This window comes from Oncorhynchus nerka, linkage group LG7 (genome assembly GCF_034236695.1).
Source record: "Oncorhynchus nerka isolate Pitt River linkage group LG7, Oner_Uvic_2.0, whole genome shotgun sequence".
In the NCBI taxonomy this organism is placed as follows: domain Eukaryota; kingdom Metazoa; phylum Chordata; class Actinopteri; order Salmoniformes; family Salmonidae; genus Oncorhynchus; species Oncorhynchus nerka.
In genome coordinates, this window is record NC_088402.1 from 36,168,711 (window position 1) to 36,192,039 (window position 23,329).

General features: G+C 45.0%; 1 protein-coding gene across 2 annotated transcripts in view; it reads right to left on the minus strand.

Annotated features, from left to right (window-relative positions):
• Positions 1 to 23,329, minus strand: part of LOC115131529 (zinc finger protein 516-like) — a 36,716-nt gene that overhangs the window by 2,859 nt on the left and 10,528 nt on the right. The window contains exons 1-4 of one of the 2 annotated variants that reach the window (XM_065020462.1): positions 6,911 to 7,011; positions 4,958 to 6,643; positions 2,418 to 3,806; positions 84 to 148 (exon numbers count right to left, since the gene is read on the minus strand). In XM_065020462.1, coding sequence (XP_064876534.1) covers positions 84 to 148; positions 2,418 to 3,806; positions 4,958 to 6,455 — 2,952 coding nt within the window. In that variant the 5' untranslated portion in view covers positions 6,456 to 6,643; positions 6,911 to 7,011. Of the gene's footprint in view, positions 1 to 83; positions 149 to 2,417; positions 3,807 to 4,957; positions 6,644 to 6,910; positions 7,012 to 23,329 lie in introns of those variants that run through there. The other variant, XM_029663317.2, reaches the window with a different exon arrangement.

Below are 23,329 nucleotides of genomic sequence, written 5' to 3' on the forward strand. Positions count from 1 at the left end.
AACCAGACTCTGGCACAGGTGAGGAATTATAAAAAGGGGAGAAAGGTCACAGCGAAACAAAACCCAAACAAAAAGTACCATACTTGTTTGGAGGCCTCTGTGGAGGAATGGACTTCGTTTTCAAAATGTCCGTTGTACTGCAGTATCCCTGTAGAAACAAGAGACATAGCAACACTTTAGAATCCCAAGACCTTCACAACCAAAAAACTGAACTTAATAAAGCAACAGTCAGTTAAGGTACTGGTTCTATATTTCCAGGGCAATATTCCATTTGGATTTCAGGTTAATATCGCCTTGGAGTGACACGCAGGGGAGAAAGTGATGGATTTTCTGCTTGTTCTATTTTTTAGTCTCCTATTGAAATTGTGTTCAAATTATAATATACGCCATTTAGCGGAACACTTTTATCCAAAGCGACTTAGTCATGGGTGCATACATTTTACGTATGGGTGGTCCCGGGAATCAAACCCACTATCTTAGCATTGCAAGCACCATGCTCTACCAACTGAGCTACAGAGGATCAATGGTCACTGTGCTTGGTGGCCCGGTATCTTATTAGCATGCACACACACACACACACACACACCAATTACATCCCCATAACTGACATCTGATTAATAATGTATAAAACATTTCACAGGTCAGTGTCACAAGCAAATGTGTTTGTTCAAAGTTGAAGGACTGCCATCCAAGGACAAAATCATATACAAGGGCAGACATGCAAACACACACAACAACAAAACACACTTCGTAAAGAAATGTAAATTACTTTTTTGATGGTTTTTCATCATTAGTGTACGTGTGCAAATCTGTACTCGCACCAGTCCAGTCAGCCTATGCTTGCACAAATCCAATTATTTAGAATGAGTAAAGACCAAATCAGAATGTTTATAAACAAAGCTGTCTGGTAGTTCAACACCACTCTCTTGCCTCTATTCTTCTAGGTTGATAGCTAGCTAGATAGTTTGCTTCATTTATGAAGGAAATGCTAGCTAGCTCGCTAGCTGACCTACATTGCAGCTGACCTGTTAGTCACAGTTAGCGAGCCAGCTAGCTCTAATTGCAGTGTTTGATAGGAAGCTAACCTGTTCCATTTATGAAAATAGTGACAATTATCTCACACAGCGGGGATGTATTGTGCAAAAACAGTAGCTGGCTAGTTAGTTTATTGTGTTATTCTTCCAGAATGTAATTGAACAGAATTAAGTCATATCGTGATAGCGTGGAAAGAATAGGAGTCAGTGTCAAGGGGTTGTGGGTCAGATTTGAATCCGCGCAGACACAGGTATACATGTGTGCTAGAAGCGGCGACGCCAACCGCTAGACCACCTAAGCCACAAAGTACAGGGCTAATTAGTACATCTGATGTGCCATTAATCTGGGGGGTGGAGCTTCCTTTAGGGCAGTGGATGGCAACTTTCGTACCAAATCGTTGTGGTGTACCTCCCGACAGCCCTGACCCACCCCCTGGCTGCCTGGGAAGTAGCGCATAAATTACTGCAAATTAAATTGCCGGGCCTCTGATGTGCCCTTGGCCAGCGCTCCCGTGTCACATGTCAGGTGTACTCCTCTCGCTCTTTCTCTCTCTATGTCTGTATATCTCTCTCACTGGGTCACTCTTTCACTGCCTGTTTCTCCCTCTCATTCCTCTGTCTCGCTCTCCTTCCCTGTACTTGCTTGCTGAGCTTTCCCCCCACTGTCACTCCAATTGTGTCAGGTCTCTCTGATGTCCTGGCCATGGAATTTACTGTGTGTGTGTGTGTGTGTGGACTTGCCACCTCTATCATTCTCGTTCACTCAGACACACACACACACACACACACAGCCCATCTGTGTCACTGTGATCCATGCATGCACATACTGACACTTAAACACACACGCACACACACACACACACCCCATCTGTGTCACTGTGATCCATGCATGCACATACTGACACATATACACACACACACACCACCCCAGGACCTACACACAGGTCAACACTAGACAGAGACCTATTCCTTGACTGGTACTATCACCGACAGAAACATGTCCTTCTGTCGGCCTTGGTAAACATGTTTCCCAAAAGCTATTAGCATTCATGCCAAAACACTCACAGAAAAAGAGAAGGTGGAGGACAAATATATATATATAAATATTTGTAAAGGTCACGTTATTAAATGTGACTCAAAGGGCTAAAGAGGATGATGATGATATCTACGACGACAAGCTGCAGGTTAGAGTTGCTACTCTCAAAATGACCTTACTGTACCGTGTAAAGGACATGGTCAGTTTTGTGAATGTCTGTCTATCTTTCTCTCCCTCGCAGTGTGTCTGTATACATGCTGAATTATGTAGGGCTGTGGTGAACATTATAAAACCATTTTCACTGCCAATTAATGGACTACATTACCCAACACTCAATCCCTCCTTACCTTGTGGGTCAAGCCTGGGATCTACAAAGCCCCAGTGCTGGTAGAGAGCTGCCAGCTCGTGGGGGCTGTAGTTCTTCAACAGACCCAGGATGCCCATGTCCATCGGGGTGTCTCTGCTGTTCCCAGCAGTCGACTCCCTCTTCCCGTGGCCGAGGAGGGTGGTGGGTGCCAGGTACCCGCTGCTGCCCTGCGCCCCAAACATGTTTGTGACTGACCAAAGGTCTTGACCTTTCAGGGCTGCAGGTGGATCCCGTGGACGGCTGTGGGGGTGTGGGTGGGGCTGGGGGTGGGGGTGAGTTCTGTCTGGGGTGAGATGGGACGCGTGGTCGGCCCAGCCATGGTTCCTGGCCAGAATAAAGCCGAGGCCCTCTTGCGGAAGCAGGCTTCCCTCGGCAGCCGCCCGATAATGTCCGGTTTTGGGGCTGCTTGTCGACTGCTGGGAGAAGCCTTGAATGATGGTTGAGGCGGTGGTGGTAGCGGCAGGAGCTTTGCGGTGGGCTTTCGTTTTAGATCGGACGCTCTTATTTGCCACCTCCTCCATATGGGTTGGGCGGCTCGACTTCTTTTTTTGAGGTAGGAGTGACTTCCCACCACCAGGGGGAGACCTTGTAGAGGTACGCGACACTGACACCATGGCCTGGCTGGTGTTGGGCTGGGAAGTAGTAGTTGTACTGCTTGTGTGTGTCTTTGGCCTCTTGGTGCCTCCACCTGAAGGTTGTGTGGCGGTGGAACCCGGGGCTTGTGTGCGCTGGGCCCGGGGGACTGAGAGTGCCGGGCAGTCTTTGCCCTCCAGAAAGGGCGGGGGCCCCGTGCGCCGTCCAGCAGCCTTGGGGCCCTTGAAGCCGGTGACGCAGGGGGCCCACTTGGGGGCCAGGGAGCTGCCACTATCCACCCTGTGGGCCACACGCTGGTGGATCCACAGCACCTCCAGGTAATGGGTTGTGTGGGAGCAGAACGGACACTGGTGTCTGACCAGCTTACCCTCAGACACTGCTGCCACAGGATTCACACCGCCATCCTCCTCCTGGCCATCGGGCGGGGCAGACAGGTTGAGGAGACTGGCGTAGATGATGGCATCCTGGGAGGATTGCCCTTTGACTTTTAGGCTCCTCGACTTCTCCGACTGGCAGCTTGATGCCGCCCTCTCCTGGCCAGGAGGACAGACGTAGGGATTTGTGTAGGGCTGGCTGAGCAGTGTGCTCTTCAGCCGGAGATATTCCACATAACCTGAGGCCTTGGGAGCGCCGTGGCTTGGTTCTTCCATAATAGCTCCCAGTATGTGATGATGTGCATCCCTGACGTCCTTGTGATGCTTGTGCATGTGGGACGTGAAGGAAGAGGGGTCACTGGTGTGGAAGTCACAGTGCTCGCAGAGGTATGGCTTGGTATCTGTGGATTGCAGAGTACAGTTAGACTAAGCTCATATTGAAAAACAGTCATTTTAAGAAAATGAGCTTCAGCAAAGTATGAAGATTTAATAAGTGCTAATATGATATAACAAACACGTGGATGAGAAAGGAGTACATTGTCATGCTACTCTCCATAGGTCATTTACCTATATGAATGGTACAGAAAGGGTTATGCCCCATTCAGCAAAGTACCAGATGTAAAGGCCTTTCATATTTCTTTATGTAGGATGAAGGGTGTAATGGGCAATCTATGCCACACGATGGTGCCATAACACCAATTAATTTGCAGTGGCAACCTAAAGGCAACTGCTAAACACACATTTTACCTGTATGAGTACTGCTCCATGGCAACTGAAGTCCAGTTTTTAACTGGAAAACTGAACTGAAAGTGCTGCAGAATTCATAATTATATCTATGACTTTTGCTTGTCAATGTCATGAGTGCAATTTCAAACATGAAAAGCCTATTACAAACTTCTGAGTTGCTCGATATGGGCATATTTACCATGTACTTCCGGTTCTTGGTTAATACTGTTATCAAGAGGACTCTGAAGGGAACCATTTATTATCCTGTCACAGAGTTTAACAGTCAAAGCAGCATCACTTTTCAGACTGTCTTGTCTCCAATAATCAGTTGCTGTACATGAATACAGACAATTAAACCATAACATAAGAACAGGTCCCTGTTTGACATACTGCTCAATCTGCAGTCTACTATGCTAAGTATGCTACATACCTCAGCAGCTCGGGAGAGACATGTGCCCACATACACAGAGGCGTTTAGTTATGCTAAGATGTGTAAATTGATGAATCAACACGAGGTGAGGTCTCCCTTTTACCACGTGGAAATAGATTGACCATAACTCAGGACTGAGTAGCAATAGAAACCAAAACAAACATGACTGAATCACACTGAAAACTGTGATTTACATCAAAGAATATAGTATGGGAATGGAATTTGGTAAGGTAATGTCTGAAATTTGGGGGGGTCATTGTTATTGCTGTAGTAGTAAACAAAATGTTCCCTTTTCAATCAGGATTTTAAGTGTGAATACGACCAAGATGCCCGTTGTCATGTCATTTAAATAAAATAAAATTCTTGTTGCTAATCTAGGCATTTTTTTGGTCTTACCTTCATAGGTTGGGTCCTTGATACTATTCCTCTTTATGGAAGAGGAAGATAGAGAATCTTCTTGTCTTGGTGTGCTGGGCTGACTGGCAGAGTTTGATTTAGTGGCTGGCTTGATGGACTGATGGCCATATTTCACCTTCTGTTTCTGCAATATCCCAAACGTCTCTGGGCTGAGCCCATTTAATAAGGTGTGGCTATTTCTACTGTCACCCTGCTGGTGGGAGATCCCACCGCTGCCACCATTAATGACAACATCCTGGGCCCCTTTCTTCTTCTTTCTTTGGGACGAGGCCAGCTGCCTCTTCCGCTTCTCCTGTTTCAGAGGCACATACTCGCCCTTCTCCCGGGCAAACGCCACCTCGGCATCCACCAGCCTCTCTTCCCAGCCTAGGCTTTTATCTGTCACCTCTACCACACATCCTCTGGTGACCAACTGCCAGGCCTGGTAACTGCATACCGGGTCCAGCTCGGGGATCCGTCTTCCAAGATTCCCCTCTACAGCTGCCTCTCCAGCCCCGGCTGCCCTGAGGTTAAGGCATTCCAGGAAGCGCCTCTTGGCGGCAGGTGACGACGAGCTGTTGCCGGGGTCTTGCTGTGGCGGCTTGCTGGGGGTGTGGCTCTGCTTGTGGACCCTCTCGTGCAGCCGGAGGGTCTTGCGGTCGTAGAAGAAGTTGCCGCAGCCAGCACACAGCTCGTAGAGACAGTCCTCGTTCACCAGGGACGCCGGCTCCCGGGTGACCCCGTTGAGGGTGGTCTGGGACTCACTACTGTCGCCACTCCCACCCCGCAGCTGGCTCTTGGCCCGATGAATCCGCATGTGGCTCTGGAGAAACCAGGCCTGGCGGAAGCGCCGGCCGCAAATGCGGCAACCGTGGTCCAGGGAGCCTCGATGCTTCTTCATGTGAGCCTTGAGGAGCAGGGCCTGGGGGAAGACCTGGCTGCAAGAGCCGCAGGGAAAGGAACCCGCACCGTCCCCATTGTCCACCCAGAAGGTCCCTCCCGGAAGTGAGTCGCCCTCAGTCATGGTTTGCGGCTCGTCCTCCTTGCCGTCATCCTGGACGACTGCTTCTTCACCTTTCTTCTTGGAGCTTTTCGTCTTGCCATTGACTTTGTGCTTCTTGGCCGAGGTGCCATTGGCGAGGTTGTCGGCGGGACTATCCAGTTTCTTAGGGTCCCCCTGTGTTTGTCCTTGCTCCCCAACCCCCTCCTCACAGTCCAACTTGCCCAGGCTCCGGTTGAGCAGGCCCAGCTTGTGGCTGCGGATGTGGGCTTTCAGGCTGCCCTTCTGTGCAGCCCGGTGTTCACAGTAGGGACACTTGTAGGGCTTCTCCCCAGTGTGCCTGCGCATGTGCTGGGACAGCGAGCTCAGGAGAGGGAAGCCCCGTCCACAGAGGCCACAGTTGTGGCGAGAGACCGTCGCATCGTACTCCTCCTGGTCACTCTTGACAGCGTCGGCCTTGCTTTGGTCCGCCCGCTCCTGCGTCGGCTCCACCTCCATTTCCGGCCCCAGGGCTGTGGTAGCTCAAGTATCCCTGACGAAGAGAACTAACCCGTGCGTTCCAAAGTCATAAGGTTCTCATAGTGATTGCGATGGGGGACATGTTTGTAGATATTGCTTTCCTTCTGTTGTTGGAGGGATTTTCTTTAACCAACATTAAGACTGGAGAGATGATCATTGAAAAACACCTGAAAACACAAGAAGAAACTATTAGAAAACATTTAGAATCTAATAATAGGTTATATAATAATCACACAACCAATGCAGTAACTGACATCTGCTATATTTTCAACCCAGAGACAGACAGAGACAGAAAGAACGCAGTTGGCACAGTCACCAGGAGGTCAAATAGAGAGGAAATGCTATCATGCCACAGTCATCAACAACAAAGCAACTTTGTCTAAATGTCACGACCATGGAAAGAAGTAGGCCAAAGTGCAGCGTTGTGAGCGTACATTTTACTTTTATTTTAGTAAATGTCGCCAACAAAACAACAAACGAAAAACAACCGTGACGCTTACAGGGCTATAGTGCCACTAACAAAGACAACTTCCCACAATGACAAAAGGGGAAAAGGCTGCCTAAGTATGATTCCCAATCAGAGACGACGATAGACAGCTGTCCCTGATTGAGAACCATACCCGGCCAAAACATAGAAATACAAAAACACAGAACACAGAACATATAATGCCCACTCCAAATCAAACCCTGACCAAACCAAATAGAGACATAAAAAGGCTCTCTAAGGTCAGGGCGTGACACTAAAGGACTAGCCTCTTTAGAATGATGGTTGCTAATAAATAAAAACTTACACATCCCGTTCCCTGGTATGCTCAGTTAATAAAATAATTTTTAACACACCCTAACAACAGTTTGCAATCATTTGAAATAATTTCTCCCACTGGGCCCCAGTGCAACGTGTTTAAGTATAAGCATTATTACTAAAAAAAACGACTTTCTACATAGTCCGTTTCTCACTGTGTATGTTTCACTGTCACAACGTAAGAGGGTGTTACGTCTGTGCATATTTCAGTTTTAGAAATGTAACAGTGTGTGTAAGAAAGAGGAGAGGGCGAGAATTTGCATGACACTGATTTTGGAATGGCTATTGTCCCGAACAGGATGATTGACGGTTGTCCTTAAAGGAAGCTTATACTGAAAGTGTGTGTGTGTGTGCGCTCGTGTCCTTTGTTCCCCATGCCTTAATTGAGTGTGTTTAGTGAAGCATGAAGAGGTGCATTCAGTCCTGACCAGTCAGGATGAGGCCTCAGGGCCAGTCCATTCCAAACCCCATCAATACGCCATTATCAACAAACTACATTTATTTCTCTCCATCTCATACACACACACACACAGTCATACACACTCACACATGCAGACTGAAACTCACACACACATACACACGCACTCACACAATCCCAATACTGTCAGTGGATGCCAAGGTCACATTGAGAGTGGTAGTAATATGAAGGGAAATGACTAAATGTGCCATCATCGACAAACAGTAGTTAACCTCACTCCTAGAAGACACACAGAGAAAAGCAGAGGCAAAGAAATGATGAAAAGGGGCAGGTGGCGTCAGTATAATCACAAGAACATATGATAAATCTGTTTTCGTAATCAACCTCCAGCACACTAGATCACCTAAAGTCAAATAAAACAAAAATGTGTTCCTATATCAAACATCTTCAGAAAAATCATTATTCATGTCTAAGATAAGCATTTATCTTTGCGAAGGGGCATCGGTTCCAAGTTGCTTTTTATTTCTGTGGATGATATACACACATCCATTACAGCCAAGTAATTGGCAGTAATTTCCAGACCACAGCAGACGATGTTGGTTTCCTTCTCGAAAACTACAACAGGGAGAGAAGTGCCCAGGCTCTCTTAAAGCCAACGCAGGGCAGGCAGCCTGCGGGAAAGAAACACCATTGTGTCAGCTGCACCAGAACTGTCACATTTCCTCACGTCTCGCCCTCCACCTATCACCAGGGGGTCCTTGGGGTCCTACGGTGGCCATTGTTGGACAATGGGCTCAGCGCCCTACACTTCAGCGCCCAGCAAAAGATGTCTGGGGGTGGGAGGGCAGTGGAGTTGGGGACGACGATGACAAAAGAGACCTATCTATTCTCAGCCGTGTGTGTGTGTGTGTGTGTGCGCATGTAACTGAGGATCTCAATTTAACCTTGCGCAATACCCTAGATCAGTGGTCACCAAACTCCGGCCCGCGGAGAGAACGGAATAATGGCGAAAAGGTTAGGTAAGAGAAAAATTGATTCAGAATGCAGGGTATTTAACCTGCAGTGGACAAACAATTTTTTTTTTGTTCAATGCAAAGAAAAGGCTGTTTGTCTCATCTGTCAAGAGACGGTGGCGGTATTCAAAGAATACAATCTTCGCCGACACTATGAATCCCGTCACAAAGACAAGTACGATAGCTTGCAAGGCCAAATACGAGCAGACAAACTCTCAAAGCTAAAAAGTGGACTACTATCTCAGCAGAATACATTTGTACGCCAAGCTCAGCTGAACCAGGCATCCGTTCGGGCCAGCTTTCGGGTTGCTAAACTGATAGCAAGAAGCGGTAAGCCTTTCACTGACGGAGAGTTTGTTAAGAAATGTATGGATGCTGTCGCGGAGGAGGTGTGTCCCGAGAAGAAAGATGCATTTAATGCCGTAAGTCTGTCGGCGAGTACAATCACCAGACGCGTTGAAGAAATCGGGAGTAATGTATATGCCCAGCTGCAGCAGAAGACGAAAGAATTTGACTTTTTTCATTAGCACTGGATGAGAGCACGGACGTGCAAGACACAGCGCAACTGCTCATTTTTATTCGTGGAGTTAGCGCAAACTTTGAGATATGCGAGGAGCTGGCAGCCCTCCAAAGTCTCAAAGGGACTACAACGGGAGAGGATATTTTTGACAAAGTGTGCCAAACCATGGAGAAGTTGGACCTGGACTGGTCAAAGCTAGCTAGCATCACGACTGACGGGGCTCCTAGCATGGTGGGCGAAACTGTCGCGGTCTAATAGGACGTGAACCGGGAGTTGGAAAAAGGGGTCTCACCGCCCCGCTACGAGTCCACTGCCTAATTCACCAGCAAGCACTGTGCTGCAAAGTGTTGAAGTGGGATTCTGTAATGAAGGTTGTGGTGTCGTGCACACCTGAAACCCCACCTCTTTAAGGAATACCTAGGATAGGATAAAGTAATCCCTCTCACCCCCCCCTCCCCCTGAAAAGATTTAGATGCACTACTGTTCCACTGGAGGTCATAAGGTGAATGCACCAATTTGTAAGTCGCTCTGGATAAGAGCGTCTGCTAAATGACTTAAATGTAAATGTAAATGTAAATGTATGTGTGTGTGCGTGCCTGCATGCGTTCATGTGTGTGTGTCTCAGCATGTGTGTGTGTGTGTGTGCCCGCCGCTTTGGGCTTTTCGCTGTGCGCGCTCTACCGGGCGAAATAGAGAAGAAACTGGCATGGGCTCCAGAATGGGAGTTGAGTTAGACGAGTGTGGCGGCAGGTGTTGAGGGCAGACGCTGACGGATTAGCACACGGACCGAGTGGCACAGTGTCTCTGGGTGGGGGGGACAGGGAGGGGGGTGGTTAGTGGTAATTAAGAGGTTAAGGTGAAGGCCGGGTGATGAGGGGTTAACACAATAGGGGGATGGTGGGATGATGTCAGAGCGAAAGGAGGCAACAGATGGTAGTGGAGGCCATCAGTCCTGTGTGTGTGTGTGTGTGTGTGTGTGTGTGTGTGTGTGTGTGTGTGTGTGTGTGTGTGTGTGTGTGTGTGTGTGTTTGGTTCTTCTACCCTTGTGGGGACCTAAAATCCCCAAAGGTCCACACAGGTATAGTAAAACAAGAAGAATTCTCCCTCGTCCCCATGAGGACAATGCTATTTGAGGTTTAGGGTTAGGTTTACTATTATGGTTAGTATAAGGGGTTAGGTTTAGGGTTATGTTTACTATTACGGTTAGAATTATGGTTAGGGTTATGGTTAGGGTAAGGGGTTATGTTTACTATTACGGTTAAAATTATGGTTAGGGTAAGGGGTTAGGTTTAGGGTTAGGTTTACTATTGCGGTTAGAATTATGGTTAGGGTAAGGGGTTAGGTTTACTATTACGGTTAGAATTATGGTTAGGGTAAGGAGTTAGGTTTACTATTACGGTTAGAATTATGGTTAGGGTAAGGGGTTAGGTTTAGGGTTACTACTACGGTTAGAATTATGGTTAGGGTAAGGGGTTAGGTTTACTATTACGGTTAGAATTATGGTTAGGGTAAGGGGTTAGGTTTACTATTACGGTTAGAATTATGGTTAGGGTAAGGGGTTAGGTTTAGGGTTAGGGTTACTATTGCGGTTAGAATTATGGTTAGGGTAAGGGGTTAGGTTTACTATTACGGTTAGAATTATGGTTAGGGTAAGGAGTTAGGTTTACTATTACGGTTAGAATTATGGTTAGGGTAAGGGGTTAGGTTTACTATTACGGTTAGAATTATGGTTAGGGTAAGGGGTTAGGTTTAGGGTTACTACTACGGTTAGAATTATGGTTAGGGTAAGGGGTTATGTTTACTATTACGGTTAGAATTATGGTTAGGGTAAGGGGTTAGGTTTAGGGTTAGGTTTACTATTACGGTTAGAATTATGGTTAGGGTAAGGGTTAGGTTTACTATTACGGTTAGAATTATGGTTAGGGTAAGGGGTTAGGTTTAGGGTTATGTTTACTATTACGGTTAGAATTATGGTTAGGGTAAGGGGTTAGGTTTAGGGTTATGTTTACTATTACGGTTAGAATTATGGTTAGGGTAAGGGGTTAGGTTTAGGGTTAGGGTTACTACTACGGTTAGAATTATGGTTAGGGTAAGGGGTTATGTTTACTATTACGGTTAGAATTATGGTTAGGGTAAGGGGTTAGGTTTACTATTACGGTTGGAATTATGGTTAGGGTAAGGAGTTAGGTTTACTATTACGGTTAGAATTATGGTTAGGGTAAGGGGTTAGGTTTACTATTACGGTTAGAATTATGGTTAGGGTAAGGGGTTAGGTTTAGGGTTAGGGTTACTACTACGGTTAGAATTATGGTTAGGGTAAGGGGTTATGTTTACTATTACGGTTAGAATTATGGTTAGGGTAAGGGGTTAGGTTTACTATTACGGTTAGAATTATGGTTAGGGAAAGGGGTATGTTTACTATTACGGTTAGAATTATGGTTAGGGTAAGGGGTTAGGTTTAGGTTTACTATTACGGTTAGAATTATGCTTAGGTTAAGGGGTTAGGTTTACTATTACGGTTAGAATTATGGTTAGGGTAAGGGGTTAGGTTTACTATTGCGGTTAGAATTATGGTTAGGGTAAGGGGTTAGGTTTACTATTGCGGTTAGAATTATGGTTAGGGTAAGGGGTTAGGTTTACTATTGCGGTTAGAATTATGGTTAGGGTAAGGGGTTAGGTTTACTATTGCGGTTAGAATTATGGTTAGGGTAAGGGGTTAGGTTTACTATTGCGGTTAGAATTATGGTTAGGGTAAGGGGTTAGGTTTACTATTGCGGTTAGAATTATGGTTAGGGTAAGGGGTTAGGTTTACTATTATGGTTAGGATAAGGGGTTAGGTTTACTATTATGGTTAGAATTATGGTTAGGATAAGGGGTTATGTTTACTATTACGGTTAGGGTTATGGTTAGGGTAAGGGGTTAGGTTTATGTTTACTATTACGGTTAGAATTATGGTTAGGGTAAGGGGTTAGGTTTACTATTACGGTTAGAATTATGGTTAGGGGTTAGGTTCACTATTACGGTTAGAATTATGGTTAGGATAAGGGGTTAGGTTTAGGGTTACGGGTTAGGTGTTAGAGAAAATAGGATTTTGAATGGAAATACATTTAGATCCCCACGAGGATAAAATAACGTAACGAGTGTGTGTGTGTGTGTCTGTGTGTGTGTGTATAGATAGTATTTCCAACTAGGCACTCTTGAGGGAATTGTTAGGTCTTGGGTCTTACAAATACATATAGCAACATTGACTAGCCTATATGCTTCATCGTTTTTGAAACTCTCAAATTCAATTCAGCATAGTGCTCCCATCATTTTGGACCAATGAGAACAAGCTACAAAAATGTAAGACAGACATCTAGACATACTTAGAAACTAAACAACTCCACCAAACCTTCCTGAATAGAACACACACACACCCACAAACACACACACACACACACACTCCAACACCCACAAACACACACAAAACAAAAAGAGGCTTTCTTTGAGGGGGTTTAAACACATGCTGTGTCATTTAGTGGAGCGAGAAGACTTCTGACAGAGTGTGTTGTGTATTCCGACCTCTCTGACATCTGGCTGTTTCTTTATTAGTCACTGTTCATATGAATCTCTGTGTTCTTCGAAAGCCTAAACTAAACAGAAATGGGCCTAATAGAGAAGACCGTGATCTTGAATGATCATTGGTTTGTGCAATAGACAGCATGCCAATAGAAACTAAGTGCAAAAACGTACAATCTGCAGTATTTACAATTCAAAACGAATTGTAAGTGTGCCTCTAAAGATATATTAACTCTGTGTCGAACCATTCAAAGAGGTAAGCTCTATTGAAGATGAGGGGCAGTGTTCCCTCGATTGGTCTCCATGAAGGAACTTATAGGCTGGGGGTTTCCAACACTGTCCCTGGAGAGCTGCCATCCTGTAGGTTTTCACTCCAACCATAATCTAGCACACCGGATTCTAATAATTAGCTGGTTGAAAAGCTGAATCAAGTTATTTACAACTGGGGTTGGAGCAAAAACCATCAGCAGGGTAGTTCTCCAGGAACAGAGTCGGAGAACCCTGATATAGGCTATAGTTTAGCTAGATAACACATTCAATGAAAACAGAGCTGATATAACATTCAATAAATAAAACTGGAAGTGTGATGCTTTAGACACACACACACACACACACATAGGAACAAAAAAACAGGATAAACCAATGGAGGATACACACACAGGCGCAGAATGCCAAACATGTTGCTCTGGGCTGAATTTGTTCTTTACAGACCCTCTCTCCCTCTCCCTTTTCTCCCCCTCTTTTCTTTGACAGATGAATAGCCATGTCCAGTCAGCTGTACTCACGTCCAAACCAGCTCAGCACAAACTCCCCATGGCCAGGGCTCTGCTGCTGAGCTAAGAGCCTGTGTGTGTATGTATATGTGTGTGTGTGTGTGTGTGTGTGTGTGTGTGTGTGTGTGTGTGTGTGTGTGTGTGTATACACGTGTGTGTGTGTGGTGAGTGAGAGAAAGAGAGCGACAGTAAGTGAATACATGTATGTGTGTGGCTGTGTGCACGCACCAGTACACCCATGTCTGAGTACGTGAGTACGTGCTGAAGTCATCCACATAAGTTCTCTCAACCAACCGCAAACTGTGCCAACACAGCCACTAGTGCTAGCATGTGACCGTCCCTATGCTAATGTTATGCTATACAGTGCGCTTCTGTCAGTGTTCCAAATGAGTGTTTTGCCCAATCCCAAATCAACCTCTAGCCCCCTACGCCTATCCAATCCTTACAGATCTAGGACGGAGTAGGGCAGAGTTTCCCAAACTCTGTCCTCAGTGCCCCAATGGGTGCACCTTTTGTTTTTTTGCCCTAACAACTACACAGCTCATTCAAGTAATCAACCAATCATGAACCGTTGATCATTCGAATGAGCTGTCTAGTTGTTAGGGCAAAAACCAAAATGCATCCCTTGGGGCACTGAGGACAGAGTTTGGGAAACTCTGCCCCAGTCCGTCCTAGATCTGTAAGGATTGGATAGGCGTACACAATGAGGTGAACATTCCTGTGAGTTTATCAAAGGGCAAGGGGCAGTTATTATGGTATTGCTTACACCCATCTAATTGTTTCATTTCATAGAGGGTAGGGGTCAATTTGGGATTGGGTGAATGCATCCCAGTGTTATAATTGTTTTATTTTACCTTTATTTAACTAGGCAAGTCAGTTAAGAACAAATTATTTTTTTAAACTTTTTTTTCCACCTTTTATTTAATCATGTAAGCTAGTTGAGAACAAGTTCTCACTTACAACTGCGACCTGGACAAGATAAAGCAAAGCAGTGCGACAATAAACAACAACACAGAGTTACACGTCGGATAAACAAAAGTACAGTCAATAACACAACAGAAAAATCTATATACAGTGTGTGCAAATGGAGTAAGGAGGTAAGGCAATAAATGGGCCAATAGTAGCCAAGTATTTACAATTTAGCAAATTAACACTGGAGTGATAGACATGCAGATAATGACGTGCAAGTAGAAAAGAGCAACAAAAAAAGTAAATATAAACAATATGGGGATGAGGTAGGTAGTCGGATGGGCTATTTACAGATGGGCTAGGCACAGCTGCAGCGATCGGTCAGCTGCTCTGACATCTGATGCTTAAAGTTAGTGAGGGAGATATAAGTCTACCCCGGTCAAACCTGGACGACGCCGGGCCAATTGTGCGCCGCCCTGTGGGACTCCCAATCATGGCCGATGTGATGCAGCCTGGATTCAAACCAGGGACTACAGTGACGCCTCTCACACTAAGATGCAGTGTCTTAGACCGCTGCGTCCCTCGGGAGCCCAAGGTTTCACCCTGATTGTTTTGTAGGTGGAAGGTATAAAATAGCAGACAAAACAGGAGACAATACCACTTAGAAATACAAGAGAGAGGAATAGTAAATTAAGCAATAGAGAGATAGGCTGGGGGATGCCTCCACTTTGATAACAAAGGGACCCTCTTCGGTCCTAAAGTGTCCCTATTTTGTCTACAGAAGCGACGAGGGTGACAGCCGTCTGTTGCGGTTAGGTCACAGTGTAGAGGCCGTTTAAATGAGGCTTTGTTTACCAGGCCGTACTGCAGCTCGAGCATCCGCCACACTGACTAATCCACATACCGGAGGCCCACTATGTGAAGACGTGTCAGAAACACTGTGTTATAGATGTATACAAAACACAGACTCACCGTGTGTAGGCGTGCAAGAAACACAGACTCGCCGTGTGTAGGCGTGCAAGAAACACAGACTCGCCGTGTGTAGGCGTGCAAGAAACACAGACTCACCGTGTGTAGGCGTGCAAGAAACACAGACTCACCGTGTGTAGGCGTGCAAGAAACACAGACTCACTGTGTGTAGGCGTGCAAGAAACACAGACTCACTGTGTGTAGGCGTGCAAGAAACACAGACTCACCGTGTGTAGGCGTGCAAGAAACACAGACTGACTGTGTGTAGGCGTGCAAGAAACACAGACTCGCCGTGTGTAGGCGTGCAAGAAACACAGACTCACCGTGTGTAGACGTGCAAGAAACACAGACTCACTGTGTGTAGAAACATGTCAGAAACAGATGTATGAAACACTGTATGTCTAGGTAAGAAAGAAACACTGTTTATAGATGTGTCAGAACTGTGTGTAGATATGTTACACGCATTGTCTAAAATGCTGCTTAATGACATGCATAAACACTGTCATGGATAGATACAGCACGTAAGAAATATTGGATACAGGTGTGTCAGAAAACACTGTAGATGTGTCTCAAACACCGTGTATACGGGTCAGAAAAACATGGTACATTTGTACGAAAAACAGTGCAGTTGTGTAAGAAACGCTGTATATAGATGTGTTACATAAATTCACTTTGTATGGGTGTGTTCCACACAATGGGAGTGTTAGAAATACTGTTTATAGATTTCAATCAGCAAAACCGACATATGAGGAAGGATGTCTGGTCACCATTCCCATAACACCACTCTCCCAAATCCACAAAAAAAAGATCTAGTAATATATCCCACAAAAAAAGCAAAAAGGTGATTGTTAAAATAAGAGTAAGACATAGGATGAAGTCTCATTGTTCATGCTTTGTTTAAGCATTATGTTATGGCATAAGAGGTGCCAAATGTGCACTCATGCAAACACACAGCATGTCTGGCCCTTAAGGCTTCCGGCAGCTGGTGTGGTGCTGCTGCTGCGTGTGTGTGCGTGTGTGCGTGTGTGCGTGTGTGTGTGTGTGTGGGCGGGCGGGCGCGTGCATTTTGGAGGGAAAGACAGCAAACACACATCACACTCCCATCGCCCTCCTTGTTCAACTCTCCCTCCCTGTTACACAACAAATACACAGGGACTTGATAGCATGTGATGAGCTGCTCAATGAGCTGCCTTTTAACATTCCAGGCCTGCTACACCTCTGCAATGTGCTGGAGGTAAGCCAGGGAGGTATCTTGAGCACGGAAGTTGAAGGAATGAAGAAAACACATGCAAAACGCACATTTCATTTTTTTTATTTAACTAGGCAAGCCAGTTAAGAACAAATTCTTATTTACAATGACAACCTACTGAAAGGCAAAAGGCCTCCTGCGGAGACGGGGGCTGGGATTTAAACGTTTAATATAGGAGAAAACACCCATCATGACCCATCAACAACCTGGGGAATAGTTACAGGGGAGAGGGATGAATGAGACAACTGTAAACTGGGGCTGATTAGGTGCCTGCGATAGTATGAGGGACAGATTGGGAATTTAGCCAGGACACCAGGGTTAACACCCCTACTCTTACAATAAGTGCCATGGGATCTTTCGTGTCCACAGAGAGTCAGGACACCTGTTTAAAATCCCTGGCTAGGCCACTCCAGGACCTTAATGTGCTTCTTCTTGAGCCACTCCTTTGTTGCCTTGGCCGTGTGTTTTGGGTCATTGTCATGCTGGAATACCCATCCACGACCCATTTTCAATGCCCTGGCTGAGGGAAGGAGGTTCTCACCCAAGATTTGACGGTACCTGGCCCCGTCCAACGTCCCTTTGATGCGGTGAAGTTGTCCTGTCCCCTTAGCAGAAAAACACCCCCAAAGCATAATGTTTCCACCTCCATGTTTGACGGTGGGGATGGTGTTCTTGGGGTCATAGGCAGCATTCCTCCTCCTCCAAACCACGGCGAGTTGTGTTGATGCCAAAGAGCTCCATTTTGGTCTCATCTGACCACAACACCTTCACCCAGTTGTCCTCTGAATCATTCAGATGTTCATTGGCAAACTTTAGACGGGCATGTATATGTGCATTCTTGAGCAGGGGGACCTTGCGGGCGCTGCAGGATTTCAGTCCTTCACGGCATAGTGTGTTACCAATTGTTTTCTTGGTGACTATGGTCCCAGCTGCCTTGGGATCATTGACAAGATCCTCCCGTGTAGTTCTGGGCTGATTCCTCACCGTTCTCATGATCATTGCAACTCCACGAGATGAGATCTTGCATGGAGCCCCAGGCCGAGGGAGATTGACAGTTCTTTTGTGTTTCTTCCATTTTCAAATAATCGCACCAACTGTTGTCACCTTCTCACCAAGCTGCTTGGCGATGGTCTTATAGCCAATTCCAGCCTTGTGTAGCTCTACAATCTTGTCCCTGACATCCTTGGAGAGCTCTTTGGTCTTGGCCATGATGGAGAGTTTGGAATCTGATTGATTGATTGCTTCTGTGGACAGGTGTCTTTTATACAGGTAACAAACTGAGATTAGGAGCACTCCCTTTAAGAGTGTGCTCCTAATCTCAGCTCGTTACCTGTATAAAAAAGACACCTGGGAGCCAGAAATCTTTCTGATTGAGAGGGGTCAAATACTTATTTCCCTAATTAAAATGCAAATCAATTTATGACATTTTTGACATGCGTTTCTATGGATTGTTTTGTTGTTATTCTGTCTCTCACTGTTCAAATAAACCTACCCTTAAAATTATAGACTGATCATTTCTTTGTCCGTGGGCAAACTTACAAAATCAGCAGGGGATCAAATACTTTTTTCCCCTCACTGTATGTAAATCAAATATTTCTGTTTTTGTTTTGAATACATTTGCAAATATTACTAAAAACCTGTTTTCACTACGTTGTATTTTGGTATTTTACTAGGATCCCCATTAGCTGTTGCAAAAGCAGCAGCTCCTCTTCCTGGGGTCCACATGAAACATGAAACATACAGAATGACATAATGCAGAACATCAATAGACAAGAACAGCTCAAGGACAGAACAACATACATTTTTAATGGGATACTGTGTGTAGATTGAATCCATTTTAGAACAAGGCTGTAACATAACAAAATGTGGGGAAACGAAAGGGGTCTGAATACTTTCCAAACGCATTGTATAGCACCCCTACGCGAGTTTAAGGCACGATTTTGAGCAATTCCAGGATGTTGTGTATATGAGGTGGCGTTTCTATTTTCCTGGTGGGCCTGACAGCGGAGCACAGACCTCTCTCTCTCTATCTCTGCAGCCTGGATTGGTTGGTGTGGGGGACACAGGAGTATAATCCGGTAGCATTAACTTGCTCTCTAAAAAAAGCACTCTCGACAGGGATTAGATTATCACGGTAGTCAGCTCAGACTCTCTCTCTCCATCCAACCCTCTGTCTGTCTCTCTGTCAAGCGCAGTGTGTAAAATCATCTGGAACGACACAAGGGTTAAATACCCAAGTGAGAGCATCTAAAGAAATACAGTCAACATGTCCAATACATATGATCCATCTCATCCAAGTCCATCTAATTTCTCAGACAGCGCATCTTTCACATGTAATTAGTGGTAGCCTGGCAGGCTAATGTTGTGTCGCTCAAACAATGATAGTGCCATTACACAGAGATTACAATAAGTATCAATTTGCTGATGGTATACTTTTAGTAGAATAAGTGTCAATTTGCTGATTGATACAATTGTAGGTGAAATTGGTGGAGCTTGAGGCTGAAACGGTGCTAAAACATGGTGATAATCCTAGTATCGTATAGCCTGGCAATAGGCACAATATTTCCGGATGCATCTCCGTCATAGAAAGAGTAGAGTAAGGGAAGCTTATATAATTCTGAAATGAAAGGCACGCAGTCTAAAGCCGGTAAAACATATCGCCTAAGGCTGTGTAGGCTACATCTACGCTATCACCCTTATGTAACTTTATCCAGAAAGTAACTACCCACATAGACAACAGATTAACATCCAATTTTGGTTGCCATTGGATTGAGTTGTCAACAAATGTGAATTCAACTTGAAATAAACCAAACCATGAAATCCTATTGTCGATATGTAGGACAGGAGTCTTTTCAAATAGGATAAAAGGCCATATCTGATTTTTTTTTTACAGACAAATTCCCTCTTAAAAACAATTATATCACCACCCAGTCTATCACCACCTTCCACAACAAACAGTACTTAGTCAGTAGTTAGACTGTTTTTAACAAGTAATTAGGCCTATCATTAAATAATTTGCAGTCTATCAATCACTAAATTAAACCAATAGTTTGTAGTAAAAATAAGGAAGGGAAGCACTGCTAGGGTACACAATGGTAGGCATTTTTGTAAATAGAAGGTGCTCTTTGGTCAGGGAGTACAACATACATCTGTGTACTCCCTGACGAAGGCCAAGCTGCCGAAACAAGTCAGAGTTTTTCATCTTTGTTCCATTGGACATTCCATACAAATAAAGGCATTTGAATGATATGGTCTCCCTTGCTTTAAAAAAAAATACATTGTTTGTTGACAGTTTGAGCATCTAGACCTCATCTGTGAGGGACCATTCTAATGAAGTGCTATCCAATATGTCCTCATTTCCTGTGTGCAACTAATGACAGCTGGCAGAATCAGGATCAGGTTCCCTGAGGTGGTGCAGCATCTCAACACCGCCTCATTGGGAGACTACAGTATAGGCTGTAGGTAACCGGACACCCTGAGACCCATCTAATCATGTCTCCTTCTCCCCGTCTCAGAGGGCTGAACAGAAGGGATCTGGGTCTGCCTTACCTCCTCATCTCCCATCTGGACAAATGAACAATGTTTCCCCTACAGATGTGAGATCTTAATTTGATACAGTTTGCTATAGCATGAAAATAATCCTGCAGCAACAGGAAAAAGTCATTATTTTTTTGTGGATTATAATTAATAGACATTTTTGTAGGGGTTGATACATTTTCCATAAGGGTAAATGAAGTTAGAAATTTCAAAGTGGAAATTACAAACATCAGAAGACTTTTTAAATTTAAAATACACTATAAGTTTAAAATGTCCTGCGTTGCAACTAACAAATAGTTAGTTACTTTATAAATGGCACCTTAATAATGAGGTTTACATATCTTGCAATTCTCATCCCATATGTATATACTGTATGTTATACCACCTATTGCATCTTGTTAGATTACTTGTTAGATATTGCTGCACTGTCAGAACTAGAAGCATAAGCATTTAGCTACACTTGCAATAACATCTGCTAACCATGTATATGTGACCAATAAAATTGGATTTCTCCCTCAAAACCATCAGAATAAATCTAAGATTTTAAAAAATGTAAATAACGTTGATGTTTTTTTTGTGAGGAAGTCACACCATTTTACATCTAGCTAAAGATTATTTTGCTTCAATGATTTGACTATGGGTAGTAAAAGCTAGCATACATTTTTACAACATTAGCTTGCTATCTGAGCCAGTCAGTGAAATGCTGCTGACCAACCCGCTACTAACTTAGTGCTTAACACACATTGTTGAATCTTCCAAAAAAAGCTAGTTGGCAAGATACTTTAGTAGTGCTAATTCTTTATTATGTGTTCAGGGATGAGCTATTCTGCAGCGACTCATTGCAGTAGCCTCCCGAGTCAGCTGTTGTGCTCAGCCTACCCAACGATATAAAGCAACGTTAGCGATCACGGGGAAACATGCTGATCTACAGACTGATTTCTGATAACAGTTCCTCTTAAATTTCGGGCCACAAGTCTACAACTTTAGGTTCATTTAAAAAGGCTAAGAAATGTTTATGCAGAGCTAGCTAGCTAGTCAGCTATGTCAGTAAGCTAGCTACAATAGTTAGCTAAGCAGCTGGTCAAGTAAGTTTTGCAGGAGATAGCCACCGCCTTGTTTTTATTTTCTCACAATTGCAAACTATTAAATCACGGTCACAAAGTTTGTAATAATTTAGCTAGTCGGTCTGCCTATTTCATGGAGAGTCATGCGAGAGCGCAGTGATATGTAACGAGGAAGCAAGTTCAGGGAATGAGTGTTTTAAATAAAAGAAACAATGAACACAAAACAGAAACAATGCACCGACATGAAAACAGAGTCAATAACACCTGAGGAAAGAACCAAGGGGAGTGACAGATATAGTGAAGATAATCAAGAAGGTGATGCAGTCCAGGTGAGTGTCATGAGGCGCAGGTGCGCAAGACGATGGTGACAGGTGTGTGTGATAATCAACAGCCTGATGACCTAGAGGCCAGAGAGGGAGTATACGTGACAGTACCCCCTCACCGGATGCGCAGCTCCAGCCACAAGATGCCTTCAAAGGGGATGAACCCGGGGACCAGGAGTGGACCGGTCACACCTGCTGATGTGCGAGAACCTGTCACGCCAGCTGAGGCACGGGAACTTGTGGAGTCAACTGGGGAGCAGGAACCTGACAAATCAGTTGAGGCAGGGGAGTCTAGCGATCCGGTTGAGGTATGAGAACCTGACAAGCCGGTGGAAGCAGGGGAGCCTGGCGATCCAGCTAAGGCATGAAAGCCCGACATGCCGGCTGAGGCAGGGGAGCCTTGTCGATCCGGCTGAGGCATGAGAGCCTGACGCAGGGAAGCCTGGTGATCTGGTTGAGGTATGAGAGCCTGTAGCAGGGAAGCCTGGTGATCTGGTTGAGGCATGAGAGCCTGTAGCAGGGAAGCCTGGTGATCTGGTTGAGGTATGAGAGCCTGTAGCAGGGAAGCCTGGTGATCTGGTTGAGGTATGAGAGCCTGAAGCAGGGAAGCCTGGTTATCTGGTTGAGGTATCAGAGCCTGACGCAGGGAAGCCTGGTGATCTGGTTGAGGTATGAGAGCCTGTAGCAGGGAAGCCTGGTGATCTGGTTGAGGTATGAGAGCCTGAAGCAGGGAAGCCTGGTGATCTGGTTGAGGTATGAGAGCCTGTAGCAGGGAAGCCTGGTGATCTGGTTGAGGTATGAGAGCCTGACGCAGGGAAGCCTGGTGATCTGGTTGAGGTATGAGAGCCTGACGCAGGGAAGCCTGGTGATCTGGTTGAGGTATGAGAGCCTGTAGCAGTTCGGACCCGACGTCATTACTCTGACACAAAAAATATATATAAAATAAACGCTTCCTTTAGGTGAGGTGTTTTTCTGTAATGAGTGCGCTGAGAGTCGGGAAGCAAGTTCAGGGAGTGAGTGTTTTAATAAATAAAAGAAACAATGAACACGAAACACAAACACACCTACATGAAAACAGAGTCAATAACACCTGAGGAAAGAACCAAGGGGAGTGACAGTTAATGGGAAAATAATCAAGGAGGTGATGCAGTCCAGGTGAGTGTCATGAGGTACAGGTGCGCAAGACGATGGTGACAGGTGTGTGGAATAATCAGCAGCCTGATGACCTAGAGGCCTGAGAGGGAGTATACGTGACATGATATCACAAATTAGTAACTATGTTTTCATTTTGGAATGGCGGACGCTCTGGAATACAAAGATTTTAGGATGAGTTCGAGTGATCGTGGGAAAATCGATACAGTTACATATCGGGATATCATTTTTGATGATATTTCATCTTGTATTGTTTTGACAATACCAATGCCTGAAATAAGACTCCAGTATTTTCCCCATTATAGCTTGTTCTCCATCTTCACTTTAAATAGAGAGCCAATTTGTGTCTAGTGCTTTTATTTCCATGACTGAACAAAACTCATTTTCTCATGGCGTTCTCTTGATGTTTGGAACATCGAATAGCAATAAAATCCCAGTATCGAATCGCAAATTAATGTAGAATCGCGAGCATCGCATATTTTATTGGCACATGAGTATTGTGATAATATCGTATCGTAAGGTCCCTGGCAATTCCGAGCACTAATGAGTTCCACGTCCCACAAGAC